The following is a 19,554-nucleotide window of genomic DNA, read 5'->3' on the forward strand; positions in this document are numbered from 1 at the left end:
AGTTAACATATATGAAGAAATGCAGGTAAATGCCGATTAGAATTATAAGATGCTCCTGCACAGAGACTTATGCTTGACATGACCCCATCTATCAACTCATTCAGTCAACACCTCTGTGAATTTCCTTCCTTTTCGACCAATTCTTGTTCACTCGTGATCAACTGGCACGGAAAGTACCCTATTGTAGGAATGTACCTATATCATCAGCAGTGACCGCTTCCTGTGACTTAATTTCTGTCACGGTTTGGTACGATTCCTCCAGGTGGGTTTTCCACGACAAATTTTATGTATCGCTGAAAACAGTAGGTTCTCCTTTTCACAGTCATGCTAGAATTGCTGGAGGGGCTGACTGGCATTGACAATTACATTATCAAACAGACATGTTTGTTGAGGTGGATGTATATCAAACCAAGAAGAGGAAAAAAAGAAGATACATGTTACAAAACAGAAGAAAAAGAAGAAAAACTGGATGTGTTTATTGAGACTGACTGCAAAAGGCAAAGTTTAAAATAAAAGTTTCCGTTTAGATGTCAAGTCTGTTCCTATGGTTACGACAATCGGTCAAATTCTCTCTGCCTGCAGGTAATGGCAAACAAAGTCAAGTTATGGTGACGAACTTGCCATTCTTCTTTGTTGATATGTTAATAGAATTATTCACAGGCTCTTCCTCAGGATGCGGTGACGTTCAGAAGAAATTTTGTCACTCGAGCTTAAAGTCGAAACTTGATTTATTGCGGTTTTTTTCGACTGTGGGAGCATACACCAAACAGGAGGACAACATTTGGCTATAATTGCAATCACTCGATTAGGCAGCTACAAATTGTGATGCTTTCATGTTTGAATTAGCAAGTACGGTAGAGAGAGAGGCGGCAATATTAAAAGGGATTCTTGAAAAACATAGAACCCGATTTTTTTGCAGAATCTGTTAGATTTCAGTCATTTTTTCCCCCTGTGTTCACTAATTAGATCAACTTCATGGGTGTTAATCGAGTGTGCCCTTCTTCTCTGGATGGTCATTTGCTATCATGTAATTTGTATCCTATCTGGTTAAATGTGGGGCTTGGGATGGGGGTTGGGGAGGGGATTAGAGGGCAACTAGTGATATATGAATAGAATATCTGTATAAATACATATACTAAGTATATTTAGTAAGCTTATGAGAAATAGTGTCACGTCAGGGTTTAAATATGGGCACTTCAAATTTTTAAATACTTCAAAAAGAAAATCTAAAAAAAAGATATTGCAAGATGGACACCAAACCATAATTATCTGGTATTTCTCTGGTTATTACTTCTAGAAAGGTTCTATAATTATGCAAATTAGGTATTTTGTCAGGATGAGGAGGACAATGAACTAGTGAAATTACCCACCTTCATCGTTTCTTTAATTAATTAAGTGCTGTAAGCAGATGGTACATGATGACCAACATGCTCAAAATGGTTGCCAAAATGTCTGCAACTTCCGAATTATCCAACTGTCTCAAACTGGTGGCTGTATAGATCTCTGAGTCAACTATAGCTGTCATATCTGCTGAAGCAACTCTCTTAACCATTTACTGTACATAGATTCTCCCGAATGCTTGGTAATATTACCTGCATCTACTGGATTGGCTTCCTTATTTTTCCCGGTTATTTTCTGCTCGCCTCTGAAAGCATTATTTTGCCAACCCCGTCTAAGGATCAATTACCGCAGAGTAAAACATAATACTACGGTTTTAGAGGTCACTGTTCCCTTTACGAATGAAACTTAAACCATTCTGCATACATACGTCTTAACGAAATACATTTCGTCCCTTTTTGCAGAGCATCTTGGGAAACAGACTACTTCACACAGTTCTTTATAATTTATTCTCGTAATGTAATTTTGAAGATTGCAAGATCTACGTACGGCAAAATGTAACCTGGCACGAAAACATGAATGGCTGTCCTCAGTCTTTGTTAATAGAATTTCCTAGTTAACACTTCAGCTTAAATTGTCATCGCACATTTTGCCTCCCCCCCTGCCTCCTTCCCCCGGCTTTTTAAAAAAAAAAAGCAACGTTTTATCATCAGTGTAATTCTTTGAGAGGTTAGTCTGAGAAAGATGCCTATGGGATGAATGATTGCCAAAGTGCACTGACAGTGTGTGTCTCTTTAGTATGCAAGCGTACAATAGTACATTGCACTTTTAATATATACCTTAGAATGTACTCACAAGCCCGTAAGTGGATTTCATTGATTGCAAGTAGAAAATGCACTTTACTTGCCATTTCCTGCAAACATTTATAAACTTAAGATGTATTGTTTTGGTCTGGGGGGTCCTGTATTGGGAATGGAAGGTACCCCCGCCTGAATGCTTGAAAGGTTTGTTCATGAAGAACTGATGCCATGTACTATGTTAGTTCCTGGTGAGGGTTTTGTTGGAATGAAGCAGTTTTGTCTTGTCTGGTTTCTTTCCTCTGACAGTGGATAGGTTTATACATAGTGTGCTAAATTCAACACAATATGTAGTCTAACTTTGCATATATATACTATTGTTGAATGAAGTGCCCTTGCACATATAGGTAAATTTGGACTAAGGTTTCTGCATAATTTATCAATACCGTAGCAAGTACTGGGATTTTTATCATTTCTTCCCCGGGCTGGTTTTATCAGTCAGTAGGCTGCTTTCCTTCTGATGTACCAGATGTCCGTTTGGGTGTACTGCTGTATATGTGCACTGCACAGTTAGCTGCAGATTGTAAAGTCTCTCCATTCAGAGACACAGTCACTGTAGGCTGTACCAGTATGTTGTAAGTGAGCTAGCAGTGTGTGCTGCTAGCAAACAAACGGGAGGGAGAACGAGCCCTGAGTGGGCAGACGAAAGGGATGGCCAGTGTGTGAATAATATGAGATGTCTGACAATGTCGGTTTCACAATGTTTTACTTCTCCCATGTTAATTTATAACTCTGGATATATCATATGTCCATTGTTAATGTCATGTTGATGTTTACCATTAAAATCAATAACATAAACCGTCTACAGTATAGAGTAGAATATTTTGACATTCAAAAATGTTTGCTACATTTGTAAAGTACTGTTAGTGCAGGGTACTATTGATGCCTACATGAGAGCATCGCAAGCTACCGAGCAAAATTTATCCATCAATGATTGATACTAGATGAAACGGAAAGAGGTGAATTAATTCTAGTTTGTGTGTTCTGTGAAATACATTACACGTTACTATCCCGATCATAAAATGTGTGACACTACTCAATGAGCTTTTCCAGTGCTAATTGGCCTGGACGTGTGTACAGTACATGTATACATGCAGTTTGCTACATTTGTAAAGTACTGATAGTACAGGTAATATATTGCTCTGTAAATGAAAGCATTGCAAGGTACTGAGCAAAATTGATCCATTAATGATTGATAATTAGATGTCTGAAGTTTTTCATGATCGAGATATCTGTCATACAGTTTAAACTAAAGACAATGGTTGGGTTTCTGTCTCCTGAAAGGATATACAGTAAACTGAGACAACTGAGTAAATAGGGAATCAAAGATATAACTTGCAAGAGAAATATGATATTATACAGCTATCTCTAAGGCTGCTTTGTCTAAAATGAATAATATCCTATAAATTTTTAATCATTTTCATGATATCTAGAGATTCCAATACAGTAAATCATCTTCTCTGAATCTCATGGGCACAACGTAATATTTAAATTAATGTTTGATATCGATGAGATGAAAGTGCCAAAAAACTGATTTTTTTTCAATCTCTTCCAACAGATCGATTGAAGACCGTCTTGGGGAGGCAAAAGCCAGTGGTAACATAGGGAACACCTTAAAAGTCCTCGGCAAATACGATGAAGCCATTCTTTGTTGTCAGAAACATTTGGAAATATCAAGAGAGCTGAAAGATACGGTAAGATAAAACACAGGAAGGAAAACTCTACCAGTAAATACTGAAATATTCCTTATTGTTTATTCAAGCATTTTATGGTTTGGTTCAACGTTGTGTAATTCTTTACACATACTGTAACTGGTTACCCTTCATTCTAATTTGGAACTTATTTTGGTTACGACCATTCGGCTGCCCCCCCCCCCCAATACCAGAGTTTTTAACCAATGAACCCATTTCCCAAAAATGTCTGTGTTCTACACATTTAACATTACACACATATATATGCTTTGTTTAATTGTCAGAAATTTGAAGCATTTGCCAAAAAAAATATGTGGTACTTTTATTTGCAACCTTGAAATCAAGTATTGTTGCTTTAAATCAACAATAAGCTCTAAAATAGTTGAATGGAAGGAGATATATTTTTCTTTGGAAGGAATCGAGAATGCTTGGTAATACAGGTTTGGGTGAGACCAAACGTATGTCAGAGTCTTGGATGCATTGCAGTTGGTAAGGTTAAGGACGAGTGTGCACACTTTAAAGAGAGGACTTCACACGCTGTGTGTATCTGGTCTTCTTTGGTCATAATAATAATAAAATAATAATATTTGCTTTTTATATAGCGCTTTATACCAGCGATAGGTCTCAAAGTGCTTAAAATTACCCCTGGTCAATGATAACCTGTCCCAGAGACAATCCCACCAGTCGGCAGCAGTTATATATTGCACCCAATGACAAGTTACCTCACAGGTACCCACTTAACCCCTGGATGGCGAGAGGCAAGTGAGATAAAGCATCTTGCATAAGCGACACAACGTAATGAACTAGGCAGGAATCGAACCAGCAATCCTTGGATCACGAGTCCGATGCCTTAGCCAATTGGCCACCACGCTCTCTTTGGTCATCAGTTGGCATGAGAAGCAACGTTGGTATTGGTCAGTATTGAAATATACACAGTATGGAAATATATGATTTCCATGTCCTTAGAATTGGCCTGGATTACTGTATCATCTTTGTGGGTATGGATCAAAGTTAGAGTGTAGAACTGATGTACCAGTTTATTCACAGACCTTAGATAGGTCTGCTGATCTATCTATAGCACTAATCATTTTCTATATTTATTTTCATTCTAGTTCTAGGCTCTGTGGTATATATTTTATGCTCAGCACATGATCTTCCATTCTTTTTGTAGGCTCTGTTTTTATCTCTTTTATCTCATCTACAACCGAATGCTTTCCTTATTTAAGCGATATTAGAAAATCTTGTATACTCTCCGTAGATCATCCATCAAATCTTACCCCACGATTGTTTTTTGTCTGTATACTACCTCCCTTCTTGAAGAAGCTTTGCTCTGCACCGCTCAAAAAGTTCAACATCCCTTTAATACTTACTGAAATATGGCTGACCTGTCCCACCCTCACCATCACACACTCAATCTAGGGTACAGTAGTTGCTATATTTAAGAATGTTTGTAAAACAACATTCCTCATTGACATCAGTAGGTACAGAAGCTAAATGTTTGTTAGTATTTTTTATTTCTTTCTTCAACCATCTCTCTCACTCAGTAGGAAATATATCAAATGTTGGATCAACTAACAACCCCCCCCCCCCCCCTCCTAAAATAATATTTGCTGCTATTATAATATCAGTCTTTAAGTCACACACCTCTGGAATGTTTACTTCTCACTAGATCTTACATTATGTAAGACATACCACAGCTGCCATCACAACCTTGAGTGGCAGAGAGATTTTCAGCAAAATTTAAAGACCTCAAAGACAACAGGGCAGAAAGGGGGGATGATGGGGGGGGGCATGGTGGTGGCGGAAGCAAAATCAGAGATGAAATGTACATATATTGATCGTACCGTCTCTCATGGAAATACATTGACACGGATTTTATCGATTGTATGAAGACCCTGGGGCATGATACTAAAGGAAGTTTCGGATTCCTCTGTCTGTGAAATAGAGATGTTTACGTGATCATTCATAAATGATAGATAAGATGAAACCGTTTACCGTCACTCGTCTCGCGAGAGAAGTGTGTGTCTGATTTTGAGGTTAGTTTATGAATTCAAGACTTCTCTGTTCAATTTCTGGATATATTTCTGCATTAGTATACTGTACATTAAATCTCCTAATTCCTAAACACATACATTTGTAACAATAATGAATGACAATTCCATTTAGGGGATTCTCTGGGTTCTGTTTTGCCCTTCTTTTCTCTTTTTCATTACTTCTTGTCAAAAGTAAACCAACAGTGGCTCATGTGCACTTGGTAACTTTTCTCCCGGAAAGGTTCATAAAAAATTTCATAACATTACACTTGATTCACTAATACACTCATACAGAGTCTTAATTTCCGTTATATATACCTTAAAACAGGGTTTGCTTTTACTTATGATCAAGTCAGTTTCTAATAACAGAAACAAATGGAAGATACCTCATCATCATACAATTAACCAACGCTGTCCTGATTTCCAGTTTCACCAACAGAAGTGGTGAATCATGTTAACAGTAAATACTTATTGGAATAGCTACTAATGCTGGTATATTCTCTTACTGTAAATTTTATTAATGATTTCAGTTCCAGCAGCAAAACATACTAACAAAACCCAAGCATCTTGACCACAACCTTGCAGCATGAAATATATATTTGAAGATTCGTGGGTATATCGATATAATCATGATAGTCAGTATGTCAATAGCAGTGATTTCGACGATATCATTTTCCGACCATATCGATAAATAGAAAATATCCATATGTAGAAAATACCGATTAAATATAGAAATATAGACTACTTCAATATCACAGAGACTTGCCTTTATTCCACTAAATATCGATGCGCTAATTTGAGCGAGGTTTTGTACAAATTCTTATATTACCAATATTTATGCAAAAACAATCTTAACTCCGACCTTTCTAGTTCTTTCTGCTAAACAGTGATAAGAGTAGCCTAGTTTGCCTCACTGATATTCTTTACCGACCAAAATGGTATATTCCGAACAGCTAAATACTGACTTTATTGATACTGTGCCCACTATATAGATACTAACTATATATAGAGAAAGTTATAGCGAGATCGGTCGTCACTGCTGCTACGTTCCAACGTCAAGGGAGTTTGTTTACACTGTAGTCTTGCCACACACAGTGGCCACCAGAGCTTAAGATGATGACCCACACAAAAGTCGGAAAACCCAATTAAATGGAAGTCACTGTAATATGCAATAGTGAAGAACTAACCTATGACCCAATAGGCATTGTATTTTGGGAGAAACAATTTTTTCATTGAAGATTGGCTGTTTTTACAAACCAATGTATTGAATGAGAACTTATCTTATGTTAGTAACACTATTTCAAGTATTAATCATAATACATAGACAACTATTCAAACCAGCTTCATTGTCATTTTTGTAACACTTTGATCACAGTTTGTATCATTCTGTGCCAAGCTGTGTATATCAACAGCAAGCACGGGCCAGTTATGCTGGAAACCCTGATGAATGACATGAACATATTCAACTATCTAGCCGGTGACACATAGATTTTCTGCACGGTACCTGGGGATTTAGTGCCCGGTACCTGGGGATTTACTGCCATGCGGCATCCCACCATCAATCCCACATCCATGATGTATTTCTTATTATTACAGACAGTAGGCCTACAACGTCATGACTTTCAGATATTGTTCTACAATGTACTGCATTGAGGGGACAAGCGGGCTAGCAAAATTGGAAGGATAGATGACCTGTGGATGGTTCTATATTTGATGGTAGTAAGTAATATGAAACAACACGGGGATATACTTCGCATATTTCTTTGAGGGTCTGACGACTTTTGTCAAGATTGAGGTATCAACATGACACCTGCTAATATCTAGAAGTAACACACAGGTTTATTTACTGGGTCTTACTATTTATTGCATGTTCCATTTCTGGTTTATGGAGGAATAAAGTAAATAAAAAAGAGTAAAACAACACGCTGCATAATATGAATGCGGGATTCTGTGTCCGGGAAGCAATGTTTTTGCCAGGGAAGCAAAGTCTTCAAATTGCTTGCATCCGGGTGGACACAACTTTTTTTTGAGAAACAAACCCCAAGTACACACACTCACAACTAGTGTTGCGCCGATATTACCAATATCGGTTTTGGCCGATATCCGATATTATCATCCCAATATGGGTCCGATACCGATACGATACCGATATTTTTTAACAGACAAAATAAAGGCAAAATCGTACTTTTTAGTCATGCATATACATTCACAAATACATCTTCAAGTAAACAACAAAATATGGTGTTTTGTTTTCCTTTTGTCCTAAGTTGAAAAGAATGACTTTTTTCCTGATTTTGAAAAAGAAAATGGTAATTGAAATCCAACCGAAATCTTTTTCACTGCAGTGCTGCACACGATAATAAAATGGACGCAGTAAATGTGAGCCTTAACATCGTAAAGACTTAGAAGTAGCTACAGTGTTAACGTATGCTTGCAAAATTGCATCTTAATTAGGTTCGAACTGTCGATCACAATGTAAAAGTTAAAATTTATTGAGTTTATACTCAATGTACAACTTATTCACTTGACCGAATAGAGAAAAAAAACTGAAAATCAGTAGAGAAATTACCAATTGTGTACGGAAAGTAAGGTGGTACACCTTTCAAATATTACGAAAGATCGAGCAAAACCAAGGGTGTAGGAACCGGGGGGCTGGGGGGGCGCCAGCCCCCCCCAGTGAAAAATATGGGGGCGGAAGTATCATTCCGCCCCCCGCTCCGCAAGTCAGAAAACCCCTTTTTCATTTCCAAATGAGAAAAAAATTTCATTTGGAGCACCAAATTGCATTTAAGGCCAGGTGAAAATACAAAATTCTTTACAAAATGGAGTGGGAGTTGAAGTGTGCTATATTGCACCAAATTGCATCTGAGGCCACCTGGAAATGCAAAAAAAATCCAAAGGGGAGGGGGACACCCCCTCCCCTTAGACCCCTCCCCCAGGCCGGCCATCAGTCTTCAGCCCCCCACTCAAAAGTACCTTCCTACGCCACTGAGCAAAACACTTTCGAAAAATTCTTTACAAAATGGGCATATCGTACTAAATGCAACTAATGTCATGTGAACAAGGCTCTAGTGCATCCATTTATGAATATACCGTAAGACCAAATCTGTTGTTAAGCGGGGGAAAAAGAAAGTATTTTCTAGAATTTCCAAAAATACGGAAAAAATTATATCCTACCATACTTAAGTGTAGAGCAAATAGCCTAACCACCTCGGCGGTTACGGATCCCACGTAACTAAAAAGTTCCCTGGCAACGTGCCAAAAATGTTAACAAACAGGTGTTACACGGGGGATGAGCTCACAGTTGTGTGGGAGGGTACCTAGGAAAATTCACAGCACATGTACCGTGGTAGTTGGGTATAGGGTTAAACATTGCAGTTGTAAAAATGTACGCATAGTGCACGCTATTCATTGTTAGGCAGTCTAGAAACAGGGCTTAGCTGAACGTTGTTTGTTTCATAACATCGGAGGTTTTGTAAGGTGCACTTTTTAAAGATTGAAACACAGATTAAATCTCATTTCATTTTATAACATAATATAGCTACTTTAACTTGTCATTTTAAAATTTTCATCAGTTTCGTGACAATTTAAATAAAAAAGTTGTCAGTATTTTGCATCCGCAACTGCGATTTTTTTCATCGCCAGACACGCAAAAAATGCCAAAATTTTCTCACGAGGGGTTCTACCCCATGACCCCACCAAGGCCCTAAGGCGGGCCCCTGGACACCACGCCTTTATGCTCGCACGCTACGCATTCTCGGCGAACACAGGCAGGAAATCGGCAGTGTGTTCGCGAAAATTGAACAAGGTTTTCCAACACTGCTGAACTGTGCAGTTATGCATCATGTTCAAGGTTTTCACGGAGGCCTTTGGAAAATGAATGGTTAGTACAGTGTATGTATGCTGCACTAATGCTGTGTGTAGGCCAAGGTTCACGAACGAAGGTCATTGGTTATATTCGCGCGCCGTAGACGTGTTTTTAGAGGTTACGGAGGGTCAGGTCTACATGGATATTAATCGAAAATGAATCTGAGTTGAACTGACGCTAAAGAAATGGATCGTCTTGGACAGATTAACAAATCATTGCAAGTGTAAAGAAGTAGCTCTGCTGTTAAAAAGAAAAGTTCAATATCGGTTTGCTGTTTTCGGCAATAACGCAAAATTTTACCGATACCGATATGCTGCCGATATTGCAAATATCGGCCGATACCGATATTGAAAGCGATTATCGTAGCAACACTACTCACAACTAGGCCTTTAGATGCAAACATAACAAATCACACATTTTTTATGAACATCTTTCTTTCTTTTTAAGAAAACCATGCAACTTATGCTCAAAAGAACCAAAATTTCTTGCAATCCAACAGATTATTGAATGTTTTGAAAACAAATAAATCATAAGAATCAACGAAGCAAGATACAGAAAACATTTAACAGCATTTCATTATAGAGATTTTCATGCTAAAAATAATCACTGATGCATTTCCAAATTTCTCTGTGATCTGCATGATCAGTTTACTTTATTGTTTATATTTTATTTAAACTTGTTGTCTAAATTTAAATGCTTAGAAATAATAAAAAAACTTCAACTTTAAAATGAAGTCCTACTTAACCAAGCCCTCTGCATTTTCATACCTAGATGTCTCATATTGTCTGTCTTTTACCAAAATGTAAAGAAAAAGGAACAATCATTCCAATAGTAGACAACAGAGATAAAATCAATTTAAATCATTTCTATTTCATGCATGAAATTATTGATGGAAAGTCTGATGATATGCATTATAAAGCATTAATTGTGACATCTTTCCTGTATCTATGGCAATGAAGTGTGTATTGTTCAACGGCCAGATTTCCCTCCTAGAAACATAAAGATTTCTAACATTTTCAAAATGAGTCTTTTCTGCGCTCTTCATCGGCATAGCAACTGCATCTCAAAACAGTGCAGTGAATTGAAAAAATTTATTAACTGTGTTATGCAATTAGTTGAAGGTAGCAATTCACGCTTTGTGTTTTCAAAATATATCATAACAAAATCTTACAAAATGACTTTGGATTGATATTTGCTGTTGATATGTGTCATACTCTAGAAAAACAGGAAAATTTGATTAATTCTAGTAACATTTCTATAGCTCTTCTGGTTTTCAAGATTTCACTATAAAGTTTAAAAGTATTCTAAAATTCTGGAATTGCTCCTAAATCGATGATGATGTTGGGTCCCTAGTCCAGGCTCTAAATCTTAATGTTAATCTAGTGTTTAATGTTAAATAAAATAATTTTTTTATAGCTCAGTCAGAAATGTTCTGATAAATGTCATGGAACAACAGAGCACCCATATTCCATACCATTTCTCCTAAAAGACAAAGTTGGAATAAGTATAGTTAAGGTCATCAGAAATTGTCCCGAAATATGTTACAAAGGCAATACTTTTGATAGACTTTTACTGAAAAATCTTTTGAGTATTTTCCCTCAGTGAGATGTTTATTTCGTCAAAATTTGTTCTCAACAAAATTATAAAAGATTTTGCCTCGTTCAGAATTACAGACATGACAAATTCAAATATCTGATATTGTCAGTGCACTTGCAGCGAATAGGCCATACCTAGTTGCATTAAACAAACCATATATATATATACTGTATATGTAACATACTGTAAGTGTGCTTTAAATGCATAACACACCTGAAGATGAACCAAGATAATTTATGTAACAGCAGTCCAAAGTAATTTAGAATATATATCCCTTTGTGTTATAATGCTAAAGGAAAGTAAGTAATTTTCCATTCTGATATTGTCTGATATTTTCAGTGCACTTGCAACGTTAGGATATATACCTAGTTGCATTAAACATACCATATATACTGTATATATATGCAAGATAATGTACGTGTGCTTTCAGTGCATAACACACCTGAAGATGAACCAAGATAATTTATGTATCAGCAGTCCAAAGTAATTTAGAATATATATCCCTTTGTGTTAGAATGCTATTTAAGGAAAAGTAAGTAGTTTTCCATTCATGCCTCTTTGCAATATATGAAATTTATTAACTTTATTAAATAACCAAAATATAAATTGAGTGAGTCCAGATCAGTCCAGAATGAACCAATGATCTTTCTGGACGCAGAAGACGTACAGTAGAACAGCATTTGATGAATCACAGATGGACGAAGATAATTAGTCAACCTTAGAGGTACTTATTATTATTAAAGTAAGGGGGGGTTTACTTTAACGAGTAATTCATATGACACTGATTCTACCTTGTCGACAGGTAAACATTAACGCAGCTTAATTTAAAGTTAATAGGGTCTTCACTCGCTGTAACTGACGTCTCTCACGTCATTAAAAGTAAGACAGTAATCTCATCTAAGTGGCAAGGCAAAGACTGATATATATGGAATGGCTATCAAGTTCAATTAGAAACGAGAGCAGGCGTACCCTTAAGGCATCTTGAGTGTGTAGAAACAGACCTTATACTGGCTAACTGTACTTTTTGAGAAAATGTCACAGCACTGCTATAGTTAGTAGGTTGCTTCTCAGTGAGAACTGCTAGATCATGCGTTTAAACCAAAAATAGTTGTTTGTACTGTTTTGTCATTTTTGGTTGATTGAACACTGTCGGTGATGATGTCATCCTCATTATTCACAATCCAATCTCTCCATCTTAAGTAGCTAGAGCTTGGTCTTGGTCTTCATATAGCCATGCATTCTGCATCTAGATTCTATATATATATATATATATATATATATATATATATATATATATATATATTTATATATATATTTATATATATATTTATATATATATATATATATATATAAATGTATATATATATTATATATATAGATATATATATATAGATATATATATAGAGAGATATATATAGATAGATATATATAGATATATTGATATATGACCTGGGGGCTTCTCAGTTGTTATGAGGAATAGAGAATTTTACATGAAATTACCCGTACTGTTAAATTAAAAACAGACTATATGATAACCATACAGTGCACGATGGATCAAGTACTTTCTATTTGTCCTGAAGCTGAAAGTATCTGGCTTGCATGATCAGAGATCATACATGTTTGAACAGACCCTGTAGCTCTGATGTATATAAATTAAAATGGCAATACAGCACAGGTATGTATACACATACAGTCCTCTTGGTGCATTAAAGCACTTAGTATTCAGTAGTTTGGCAGAATATTCGGACATGCCTTACAATCGCCACTTATTTACTGTGCAAATGTGCGTCAAGATATGATTGCAATTAATGAATCTAGGACATCATCACCCACATTTTTGTGGCAAAAGTTTTTTGCTTTCCGTACGGTCACCAAGAGTTGATCTAATATTGTATGAAAATTGTATTAATTCCTTCAGTTTGGTGGAAGTTTACAGTATTGATGAACCTAGCCACAACAGAATGAATGATAATTATGACATTAGTAAGGCAATTGAGGTAAATATATAACATATATTTGTATTTGTATTTAAAATGGAAACATCATATATCATTTTAATAATGATCGTACACAATAAATGAAAAGAAAAGTTTGGACAAAGTAATCAATTACTTTCCAAGGAGAAATCAAACTACGTAAATCTACGTTACTATTACTTTCGGAAACTTGGATACAATTTTACTGATGCTCAAAGCTTGAACTTATTTAAGCAGACATGATTGAAAATACCTCAAAGAAGCTTTCTGATTGGTTAACAACCAGATGTGTGTTAAGTTGCCAAATGAATGGTTGGGCAACATTTCATTGCTAAAATATGCTAGTGTGTGTTTAAAACATGTGTAGAGTGGTAAAAACCATATATTAGTTTGAATATGTCACCTGTGTGTGAATTAGGGAAAGTGCAGGTATAGTTTGTCCAGAAGTTTCAGTGAATTTTTTTCTGAGACTGCAGCTTGTCAAATTTTCCGGAACTAGATAGAACCACCTAGATATGACACCACCCGTTTGTTGATTTAGAGCATGGCTAAAGACACCCATTGTTATTTTTTAATTATAATTATTAATATCCTTGTTTTCCTTTCAGCTGCATCCTATTCATGAAAGTTGTTAGAACTTTGTTACTGTCGAGATCAAGTTGCTAACATAATAGTTAATATCAGATCATATTCCAGCAACTCAAGTGTCTAACAATGTCCATTGGCATTGATGTCAGTAAAACAACATGGCTTAAATTTCAGAATGAAAAAATTATTATAGATTGGAAAAACAAAGTCATTGTGCTTTTAAAAGCTTTCACCTCCTGGCAGCACTAGTGGTATGACATCACACATGAATATCTTTTGAACCAGGATATCCTTCTAACAATGAAATATGAGGTTTTTTTTATTGTTTTTTGTTTTTTTAGCTGTTTTTTTTAGCTGCTTTGGACCATTTCTTCAGATTTCACAAACATTTCTATCATTAGATAAAGAGATATGTTGGGTTTGTTTCTCCTTCAAGTATACCGGACAAATATTTAATGTTTGTTTATATACTGTAATTTACATGACAGTTTGACTTTTGATGTTTTTATTAACTTTGTTCAAATATATCATAAAATGGATACTTCTCATGGATAACTAATCTACTCCGTACTCTGCTACTGTATCCTTTGGGATCATGGATCAACAAAAGGGATCATCTCAGCCTAAGACAGCAGTGCATGCCTACTGTGTGAAACTGCACAGCACCAAGCATGTCCTAGCTATATGCAGCGCCGCTCAGCGTCCTACTCTCTGCATGGTATAACTTATCTTTTCTTATTAATATAAGTTTATTGATCTTCACATAGATGTCATCAGAAGCAATAAAAACAAAACAACAACAACAAAAACTTCTAATCATGATCTTCTCACTCTGAATGTTGCTGCAGAGTCCCCTTAAAATAATATCAAATCATTACTTTGGTGATTCCAATTTTGACCTTCTCTATCTTGGCCACTCTCCCATGACAGATGTTGTGGCCTGAGGAAAGGGGGCAACAGGGAGGTGGTATGCACCCCCCCACCCCCTAGTGCACTCCTAGCTCATATTTGAGAAATTTTTATATTGCCATGGGTGCTTAGTTATAAAATTTTGTGATAATGTACAACTTTTGATGTAATTTATGTCACAAGGTTATTCCACAAACTATGGATGTTTTATTTACAAGTTCAACATTTTTGGCAAAACCCTCCATTTTGGCGACCTTAGATAGAGTCATAACCCCTCCCCCGCCACTCCCCCTCACTTTAAATACCAGGGCTGTGGAGTATCCACACAAGCTGCAAATGGCAACAAGATGAGTGAAGTGCTTGACAGCTCTGCAACGAATGGAAATGACTTTAAATTATCTAATGAATTGTCTAAGAGAAGTTGGGAGAAAAAATAGACATAATGATTGTAATTACAGGAATTGAAAAACTCGTTAAGATATTTCCTTTCCTTCTTCAAAATTAAATTTTTGACGCTCATTTAATATTCCATCTAGAAATTTAATCAATTCTTACCTCCTTATCTTGTACTATTGTCACTGAGAAGTGTCAACATGCATACAGTATATTTCATTTTGCTTTGAAAGTAAACTTGCGCGTCAGCAATGTTTAATTAGATATTTGAGATTTCTTATGACGTATATTTGAGCAAATTTCACACAACTGGGTGCACATTTCAATCATCTGTGTATTACTCGTCAATGTTCCTGAGAAAAACCCCAAAATTAAGTTGCAGATTAATTTGTCACTAGTAGCAACAATATATTTTTTGTACCACTTTACAATATTATTGAATTGAGTAACTGAAATTTTTATTTGACAGAGGTTGATTTTTTTTCATTTTGTGCTTAAAAATTGAGATCCAGAGCATATGCTGCTGAATAAAAAAAATAAAAGTAAACTCTGCAAAGAAATGATCATTGAAATACTTTGAAGGTCACTTGTTGAAGCGGGTATAAAATAAAAAGTGTGTCATGTTATTACAAGTGCATAGACTGCAGACTCTGTGTGGATGTATATAAACATACAAGTGTTAGAATGACAACCCCAGCATCTAGCATAGTTATCAGGCATGAGCTTTTTCCGCGAATTCGCGGAATATCCGTGATTTCTTTTCTACCTTGGGGACAAAACTATTTTCCTAACACACTGTAGCCTATGCAAACTGGAGCCTATACCGCAATTTTTGCAAATTTCCGTGATTTTTTTTTTACCCCAGGCTCATCCCCGAGTTATACATAATTTTGAGTAACAAAATGAAATAAAACTGTTAGCAAACTGCTTATCCACTAGAGAGCCTGTGTAATAGAATGTGTAAAAGTAAGTTGGCCTGACGTTTCGATCCTAGCAGGATCTTCTTCAGAGGCTAAATGACAAGTTACAGTAACAGAGGGGACAAAAACACGCACAGAATACAGACAGGTTAATGAGCACGTGCGGTGAACACAATGAGATGGATGAAAGGGGATTATAAGTAGAAAGCAACAGGAGAAGAGGAGAGGAAGGAGATAAACTGTGGAGGGACAAAGAGAGGATTAAAGGCACAGGGTGAGGAATAAACTGGAGAGGGACAAAGACAGAAAGGTGTGAAGAAAAATGGAGGGGAAGAGAGCTGTAAGAGGAAGAGTGAAAGGGGGGGGGAAGGGAGAAAGGGGAGAAGGAGTAGGGAACAGAGGAAAGTTAGTCATGTCCTTCCTGAATGTTCAGCCCATGAGGTTGAATGGTACGAAGGCGTTGCATCCAGAGCCTCTCTCTGCTGATACGTACTAGGTCAGGACGGCTACCTAAGGATTCAATCCCCTGTAGGGACATGTCGTTAATGGTATGGTTGGGAAGGTTAAAATGTTCTCCAACTGGGGTCTCAGTCTTCATGGTGTTGACTGTGGATCTGTGACCATAGAAACGCTTCTTGAGGGTGGTTTTGGTTTCGCCAACATACTGGATGCCGCAAACTCTACAAGAGATCAGATAGATGACATTGGTGGTAGTGCAAGTGATGTGACCCTTAGTCTTGTGTGTGAGTTGCATGCTGTGGCTGGTGATGGAATTGGATTCAACAATGTGGTGGCTGCAGACGATGCATCTCGAAGTACGATCACATTTGAAGGTACCATGCTGAATGGGTGTGGGGTTAGAAGTAAGAGGTGGAACAGCAGCACGTACAAGAAGGTCTCGTAGGTTGCGTGGTCGTCTGTAGGCGATGATGGGTTTTTCAGGGATGGCTCGTTGGAGTCTATCTGAAGTGAGGAGAATGTTGTGGTTGTTAGAGGTGATTTTCTGAAGGGGAGGAAGATTTGGGTGGAAAGTAACAACGAGGGGCAGCTTGTTGTCGCAATCTCGTCCCTTTTTGTCCTTCACTGCCAAAGAAGATGATCTGGAAAGGGAGCGGACTCTCTGAATGGCTTCACGCACCCTTCTGGCACTATGGCCCCTGGCAATAAGGTGTTTTTCCAAAGCATCTGTATGGCGAATGAAAGAGGAATTGTTAGAGCAAATGCGACGAAGACGTAGTGCTTGACTGTAGGCAATTCCAGACTTGCAGTGACGGGGATGGCAGCTTGAAGAATGGAGATACTGGTGTGTGTCTGTGGGCTTGGTGTATAAGTCTGTGGAGAGAGAACCGTGTTCCTTGCGAACAGTCACATCGAGAAAGTTAACCTGTTGGTGAGAGTAATCAGAGGTGAATTTGATGGTGCTGTGGAAAGAATTGATATGATTGATGAAGGTGAGCAGGCTATCCTCATCACTGGTCCAAATGAAGAAGATGTCATCGATGTAGCGCCACCAGATAAGGGGACGACAGGGAGCCGTACTGAGCATGCGTTCTTCAAGGCTAGACATAAACAGGCATGCATAGGAAGGAGCCATCCTGGTTCCCATGGCTGTCCCGTGTCTTTGAAGGTAATGCTTGTCCATGAACGTGAAGTTGTTTTTGGTGAGAACCTGTTGCATGAGAGCTTTGATGTCAGAGATGGGTGGACAAGGGTGGACCTTCTTAGACAGGGCTGCACACGTGGCTGCGATACCTTCAGCATGAGGGATGTTAGTGTACAGAGAAGTGACGTCGAAAGTACCGATGATGGCTGTACTGGGGATTTGGTTTTTGATATCTTCAAGTTTCCTGAGGAAATCTGGAGTGTCATGGATATAAGAATTAATCTGAGGAACAAGAGGTTTGATGAAGTGGTCCACAAACAAGGATATCTTCTCGGTGGGGGACCCATTGCCCGAGATGATAGGCCTACCAGGGTTACCAGGTTATTCCTCACCCTGTGCCTTTAATCCTCTCTTTGTCCCTCCACAGTTTATCTCCTTCCTCTCCTCTTCTCCTGTTGCTTTCTACTTATAATCCCCTTTCATCCATCTCATTGTGTTCACCGTGCTCATTAACCTGTCTGTATTCTGTGCGTGTTTTTGTCCCCTCTGTTACTGTAACTTGTCATTTAGCCTCTGAAGAAGATCCTGCTAGGATCGAAACGTCAGGCCAACTTACTTTTACACATAATTTTGAGTAGAGAGTATATGGTGAGTTCATTAAAGGGATGATATTTAGGTGACTAAAAGTTCTTGAAAACTCCCTGGACATTTTCTGCATCCTTTAGGTCAAAACTAGGCTTGTGCGAGTAAGTCAACTCTTAATCGGACTCACAAATTATGCTTAGGAGTACTGGATTAACGATTCCTGCTCATTTAGTGTTGCCACTCCCAACTCTTTGCCCAAACAATTTCCAAACTTGGTCGTCATCTGCAACATAATGTGCCAAAAATCTACTATTTTAGACCACAGCTGTTCTGAGATCAAAGCAATATTTTAAACATTAAAAATCAAAGTTTGATATTAAAAAGCTATATAGCCCATATCAGCAGCCTGTGCATCTGAAATTTTCGTTGTAAAAGTATCATACATACTTTCAAAAGTCCTCAGATTTGGCAAGTCATGTTTTAAAAAAACGTTCCAAATGTAGAGTACATTAAAAAGCATATAACAATAGGAATGTAAAGCCTTTGACGAACATTTGCAATGATGACGTCTAAGACCACTTACCGTGATCCAATTATCGGAGTAATCGATGGTTTAGCCAATCAACATGGACCGTAAATCGTTCAGTCAACCATCTCACTCGAGTAACATACGTGTGGGTTTACGATTTCAGTGCTGAGATATTTTGCTGATTTTAATGATAAGTGTTACATTGTCTACTGCTGAAATATTACTCTACTTGTTCATAATTAATATAAGATGTAAGTAAAGACCCAGAAAATCATTTGCTCTCATATATGTTGGTGCTCATAGCAGTGTAAATTCGGACTAGATCCAATATTTTGCAAAGTTGGACACAAATATCTCTTCTTTTGAGCTCAAATTCATTTTTCGATCTTTGTACAGTATCATAGCATTTAACTTCTTTAAATTATTTTAATAGTATTAAGTAAATGTGTGTTTGTGTGGGTAATTAACGTAAACCATGCATATGAAAATAATGAGTGTAATTAATGTAACGCAAGTATTGACTGACACATCATTTATTCAATCGTAATGACAGCCTTAGAAATCCATTCAGCTGTTTTATTGACCAATTCAGTATTGGCTTTTAGTTTCAGGTCGTGTAGTCAAGTTTTTGAATTTTTGGGTTATTTGGTTTGGTCCATTTTAATAGC

General features: G+C 37.2%; 1 protein-coding gene across 1 annotated transcript in view; it reads left to right on the top strand.

Annotated features, from left to right (window-relative positions):
* The window catches only part of LOC139963448 (uncharacterized), a 74,891-nt gene that overhangs the window by 20,035 nt on the left and 35,302 nt on the right, over positions 1-19,554 (top strand). Inside the window, exon 3 of the mRNA XM_071964215.1 lies at positions 3,754-3,889. Within this exon, the coding sequence (XP_071820316.1) occupies positions 3,754-3,889 (136 nt within the window). The remainder of the gene's footprint in view (positions 1-3,753; positions 3,890-19,554) is intronic.

Source organism: Apostichopus japonicus, chromosome 22 (assembly GCF_037975245.1).
Source record: "Apostichopus japonicus isolate 1M-3 chromosome 22, ASM3797524v1, whole genome shotgun sequence".
NCBI lineage: Eukaryota > Metazoa > Echinodermata > Holothuroidea > Aspidochirotida > Stichopodidae > Apostichopus > Apostichopus japonicus.